General features: G+C 43.7%; 1 protein-coding gene across 3 annotated transcripts in view; it reads right to left on the bottom strand.

The window, feature by feature from the left end:
* LOC116311559 (dihydropyrimidinase-related protein 5-like) overlaps positions 1 to 6,000 on the bottom strand; it is a 28,389-nt gene continuing 22,389 nt past the window's right edge. For 2 of the 3 annotated variants that reach the window (XM_031728707.2, XM_039598431.1), the window contains 10 exons: positions 5,919 to 5,987; positions 5,392 to 5,436; positions 5,233 to 5,308; positions 4,985 to 5,141; positions 4,704 to 4,845; positions 3,825 to 3,967; positions 3,520 to 3,727; positions 2,609 to 2,786; positions 2,435 to 2,516; positions 1 to 590 (listed from right to left, as the gene is read on the bottom strand). In XM_031728707.2, coding sequence (XP_031584567.1) covers positions 554 to 590; positions 2,435 to 2,516; positions 2,609 to 2,786; positions 3,520 to 3,727; positions 3,825 to 3,967; positions 4,704 to 4,845; positions 4,985 to 5,141; positions 5,233 to 5,308; positions 5,392 to 5,436; positions 5,919 to 5,987 — 1,137 coding nt within the window. In that variant the 3' untranslated portion in view covers positions 1 to 553. Of the gene's footprint in view, positions 591 to 2,387; positions 2,517 to 2,608; positions 2,787 to 3,519; positions 3,728 to 3,824; positions 3,968 to 4,703; positions 4,846 to 4,984; positions 5,142 to 5,232; positions 5,309 to 5,391; positions 5,437 to 5,918; positions 5,988 to 6,000 lie in introns of all 3 variants that reach the window. The other variant, XM_039598432.1, reaches the window with a different exon arrangement.

Raw genomic sequence — 6,000 nt, 5'->3', positions numbered from 1 at the left:
TCGCACTTTATTCTTTTGCTGTTATTCTTGTGGTAAGAAACAAGCAGCCACTTACAGATTCAACACGTTCACTTCCCAACACAATGCGAATCTACAAACACGCACAGCCACTGAGCCGCCACAGCGCCTTCAGGACAACAAAACCATCCAACAGTAAAACAACACCGTCGTCGTCGTAGGTAATTGTAGAAAAACAGCACCAGTTTGTGTGAAGCTGCGGAGGGAGCTTCACTCCTCCTCCTCACCTGTTCATGTGGTGCTCTTCATGCATGGGTGTCGGTGTGGCACAGGTGATTCACGTTGGCACATTTGAACAGGAATAGAAAAACAAACATCCTAAATATATAGAGTGCACGGACAACAAGACGTGATCATGTATAAATATAATACTGGTAGGCAGGAATGAGAGGATCAGTAGTGGTTTATCGTCAGCCTGTGCAGCTCAATCGTCCTGCTCTGTGGAGACTCACTGCTCTGGAAACATCTCGCTGTATGTTCCTACAGCTGGTCCACGATGTGCTGCTCAGTCTCAGCAACACTCTTTGATTTCTGCTCACTCTGAGGTCTCAGTTATTTGGTGTGTGTTCAGACTGCAATGTGAAAAGTGTGCAAAGGCTCATTAGTATGCACAGAAAATATTCAGTGAGCTGACACACAACATAATCCAAAATATGCCCTTTACTTGTTTTGCCTCAAAGAGTCACAACAGTAGCTTTTCTTGTCCCTGACATTTCTCTCTAGGAAGCTGCCCTTATTATCATTTTTCCTACTATTAATATGTATCCCATATTATTACTGTGTACTACAGAGCGTCTGTGCTGGAGCTCACGGTCTAATGAAAAGAGAAAGTCAGAGTCAGAGCCACAGAGAGCGTCCTGCAGCTTTAACAGAGCCTTAAATGCATGAAAATAGACTCAAGTTTGAGTCATGTTCAGACGCTGGCTTAATCATTTATTTGAACCTGCAACCCAGAGAGCAATAAGAGGCTGTAGGATGTATTGACGGACTCATGTTTACAGGACTTCCTGGAGTAAATGAGTATTTTTAAGTTTTCTCCACACCTTCATGTTCTATGTTTAACCCTCAAGCGACCGAGACGTTTCAGTGACCGAATCACCTGATTGGACTCGGCCACTATTAAAAAAAACTTTTGAATCACCTGTACGATCAAGTCATGATCATATATTTTATTAAAGAGAGCTTTTTTAAATAGTGGATCTATTTGTGTTTATCATAACTCTACTGTTTCTGCCATGTATGAGAGTTTACTTTACACCACTGGTTCACAGGGAGAAAAAAAGGGATGCTGGGTCAGATTCCCTGGGCAGCTGGGCCTTTCTGTGTGGTTTACATGTTCTCCCTGTGCCTGTGTGGGCTTCCTCCCACAGTCCAAAGACATGGATGTTACATTAATTGATGATTTTAAATCAAAGCCTTTAATGTTAAAAAATGTCATTATCCTCAGCGCACCAATTTCTGTAAAAAAATAAAAAAATAAAAAGTTGGAAGGAAACATTTTTATAATTAAAAAATACAACAAGGTCACACATAAATGACTCCACTCGGTCACTCGAAGGTTAAATAACATGTTTTTGTTCCCTTCATGCACTCTGTGAGCTCTACAGACACCCCTGAGATGAGGACAGCGGACCAGATTTGGGGCCAAAGTTATAATCCCAGCTAAGCTCACAGGCTGAGTTCTTCCATAACTGCGGGTGAGGTGGGAATGTTTCTGGGACATGTGACCGAGTCAGAGGCAGTGAGAGCGCGGGGATGTTCAGAGAGTGTATCTTTACGAGGACACGGTGTTTGAAGCAGTTGGATTTCATCACCACACGACGCAGTTCATCAAAAACAAAAACACTGTTTGAGGAACCCATGATGCAGCGGGACGCCAAGTGGGCGGTGTAACCACAAACAGGACCCACACACATCTTCACATGAGTCTAAAGCTATGGTGTCTACAGTGTACGTCTGTTTGTGTGTGTGTGTGTGTGTGTGTGTGTGTGTGTGTGTGTGTGTGTGTGTGTGTGTGAGACGGGGGGTGTAATAGATACAGTTTTAAATAATTCGGTCGACATCACTTCAGTTCAAACCATCAAAAACTGTACTGGTTTTGACATTTCACAGTTTACGATACAGGCAGGGTGATAATGAGCAGACTTTATCAGAGTTAGTATGATCTGCTCAATTTTGGCAGAACAATTTAAATCCAGAGACAGCCCTTCGATCAGAGCAGTCGCTCCAATTAAGACACAGATTAGATTCTCTGATCATCAGTGTTTCGTCACCAATCACAGACGCGTGCTTGAATTTTTTTTGCCATCTTTAATTTTTATCCTGCGATTGAAAATCAGTGCAGTTTTTCTGGTTGTTCAGAAATGTACAAAAAAACGGCGGCTCGGACGGATGAAGCTCCAACACCAGCGGTTACCAGATACCACTGGAGCGGCCGCCGGGAGGGGCCAGGATCCGAGCCGAGGACCTCTTTGGGATGTGGTCGTCGACCTGAGACCCTGAAAGGAAAAACACATATGGCACTATTAAATTTGATCGAGGACTTCGGTGTAACGTCACCATAATCAAGGACGATTTTATTAGAGCTCACCTGAGAGGCTGAAAGAGGACTCGTGAAGGTCTCGGACTCCGGAGTGCACTCGACCGCAGGCTTTGTTGGGCGTCTCTCCATCTATGGGGCCCAAACCGAGTTCCTTCTTCATGGTGTTTGCAACCTTGGCCACATCACCAGAGTATGGATCCCTGTCCACCCCTTTGTAAGCCTGAGTCTGAAACACGATGAGGTGAGAGGTAAGATTAGGATGTTTAGCCATTTTAAAGCTAATAGTAACAGCCAGTTGTGCTGGTGCTGTAAGACTGATACTGATTAAAATTTGTGACATGTAAGTAACTAAGTTAAATTCCACTTAAGAAACACAAAACTAAAACAAGGTTTGAAAAAAACTGGAATTAAAATAAAAGCTAGACTAGAAAAAATAAAAAGATCTTGTGCACTCACAAAAATCATTAAAATGAATTAAAAACTAAAAGACACAAGTACTTTTATTTGTACTAAAACATGTGTCCTGAAACTAGAAATGAGCATACTCACTCTGTAATCTACCTGAAACTGAACTGAACTGTAAATATAAGTTCTTATAAAAACAGCTTCTGTATTTTTGAATGTGAACTTTGTCACAAGTTTTTTAAATAAGTTGAGATAAAAAGGTCTAAAAGCAAACAGAGTAGAGAGGCTGGGATGGGGGGCTTTCACAGACAGCGGCAGCAGCAGGAAAACACACTGCTGGCTTCCACAGGGAGCAGGAGCATTAAATCCTTTATATGGGCTGTCAGATCGGTGGAGTCAGTCACATCATGATGGGAGTGTTTGTGGCAGGTTTGCTGTCGGCTGACACAGCAGAGCTCAGCCTGGATCTCACTGTCCTGCCCTGGAGTTTTAATTATCAGTCGAAACACTCACAAAACACACACCCAGGTTTGGAATGATGAAAGTGAACGCACCTTTTCCCTCTGCACCATCTTCTTGTAGAGGTAGTCGGGGAAAGTGCGCTGCGGGTAGAACTTTCCGGACCCCTCGGCGCACATGAACACGCCGTTCTCACACACCAAACGCCCCCGGCTGATGGTGACCAGAGGAACGCCGTGGCAACGCATCCCTTCGTACAGGTTGAAGTCTCCGCCCTGCACCTGAGTGCTGACAGAGATTGTCCTGCACACACAAACAAAGAAAGTGATGGATGTGTGTCCGTATGCTTCGGGCTGAGTCCAGTACTAAAGGTGATTCCTGTTTATTTACAGCTGTGTACCTTGTTGCATCTGGATCCCAGACCACCACGTCAGCGTCAGCCCCGGGGATGATGCGGCCTTTGCGCGGATACAGATTGTAGATCTTTGCAGCATTGGAGCTCGTCACCGCCACGAAACGATTCTCATCCATTTTCCCTGTAACCTTAAAAATACAGAAAGCCCATCTGATCACACAAAAAATCTTTATTTCTGTTGCTACTGTGGTAGATCATGATGTCATTCAGCTGCTTCCCCAGAGAGAATCTCATCCCAGTATTGGACAAACTCCAACTCCATGGCTGCATGGCCACTGTAGCTAGAGCAGAAGATCTATTTCATGTGCTGGTAAAGTGGTCTTTCTCATAGAGCCTTCAGAGCAGAGCATGAACATCCATCACCAGCTGCAGTTCAAGATGGCGCAGTATGAGTTTATTCACTGGAGAAATACTTTATTTTTATTGCAAATAACTGGAAATAAAACTGAGCAATCTCTCAGGCTGTTGAGTTTGTGAAGCAGAGGAAATATCTTGGCACAGTAACTGATACAAGCTTTGAGCCTCATGTGGATGCTAATGGTAGAAGATATCGGCAGTGCTTGTCATATTATGATAAGCTTCAAACTTTTCATTAAGTTTTATAAACAGAAACAAAACTTAATGAGAAAGTTTTATTTCTGTTTAACTGGCTCAGTCCTCACTTTCTCATTTGTTGGCTGTTGACTGAACCTCAAAAACAAACACAGACTGAAAATAAAGTCAAAGCGTGCAGAAAACTTAGAGTTACCAGCATGGTGTCAAAACAGACTTAAGAACTTCCACGTCCACTGGTTGTGGGTGATAAATTGTGTAGTTCATGGCTGATCTCAGGTTTTTATGTGTGCGTTTGACGTGTGTACGTACCACCCCTCTCTCCCAAATGACGCTCATCCTGTCCTGGACTCCAGGCACTCCATGAGGGATCTTGGTGAAGTCCTCTTTGCCCAAAGCTCTCTGCTTGGTGCCGAACGGACGGTGCTCTGATGCCACCACGCTCAGATTGTCACTGAAACAGGAAACAGGATATCCATGTTTAGTTTAGAGGAGCGTTTTTATCCACGGCACCTTTGCCGGTCACTGAGCTGCTGTTGCGATCAGTTTACTCGAAGCAGTACAGCATGCTGATGTGAGTGCAGCACACATACTTGCCCAGCAGGCCCATGAGGTAGCTGGGTGTGTTTGGGTCGAGGCGGAGCGGAGGGATGATGACATGGGCGGCGGCATGAGCCCAATCCTGGTGGTAATACTGCATCCCATTCAGCACTGCGTGAGCAACTGTAGTCTCCCCGTGGACCACCTTACCTGAAATTATAAAAAGTGAAGAGAAGTCAGCTTTCATCCTCTCCATCGTCACGGTGACTGCTAGTTTGTCTTTATTGGGGAGTAAGCTCACCCTGCATCTTAGCAGCAGCGATCATATCACCAGCAGACATACTGGACACATTTACCAGGTAGACTGGGCAGCGAGCCTACGGTCACACAAAAGATTTTAATCAGTCCTTTAAGTATTTATCAATAACTGCACACAGACTTGATATTAAAATGTTTTTACCCTGTTGGCGATGGTGATGGCTCTGTGAGTGGCCTCAGACTCCAGCTGCAGACAAGAAGACAGAGTAAAATCACAAAATAACAAATTTAATAAGTAAACATCTTATTATTTATTGCAAATATCTTACCAAAAAAAAAGTTCATGGCCACAATGATTACTTGTTTTTTTTTTATATTTATAAGAAAGATCCCTAAATATTCCTACTTAATATTCAAAATTAGGTTTTATCAGCATTTTAAGGGAACATAAAGGAAAATAGTTTTATTTTCCACTGTTATGTTTTAGACTTTTATCAGTGCTTTTTCACATAACAAGACTGGAAAGAGTTTTTACTACAAGCCACATTCACTTACTCCTACATTAGTCTAATATCACACCCGCTCATACTCTAATCGATGTGTTGGGCGTAAGTCCAAGTGCTCAGTGCCACTGTAGACTGCAGAAGCTGATTGATCCTCTGACCTTTAGATTAGGATACGACCGCTACCTCCTGAAACCCCCCACCCCTCTGTCCACTACATGTTTACCTCCTCAGGTCGACTGATCTCTATTCCCTCCGGCCCACTGATGCCCAAATCCAGAGCCTCTTTGGCACCCTAACAACACAAA

Source organism: Oreochromis aureus, linkage group 15, assembly GCF_013358895.1.
Source record: "Oreochromis aureus strain Israel breed Guangdong linkage group 15, ZZ_aureus, whole genome shotgun sequence".
Lineage (NCBI taxonomy): Eukaryota > Metazoa > Chordata > Actinopteri > Cichliformes > Cichlidae > Oreochromis > Oreochromis aureus.
Note: the sequence above shows the minus strand (reverse complement) of the source record. Positions and strands in the feature narration are given on the sequence as shown.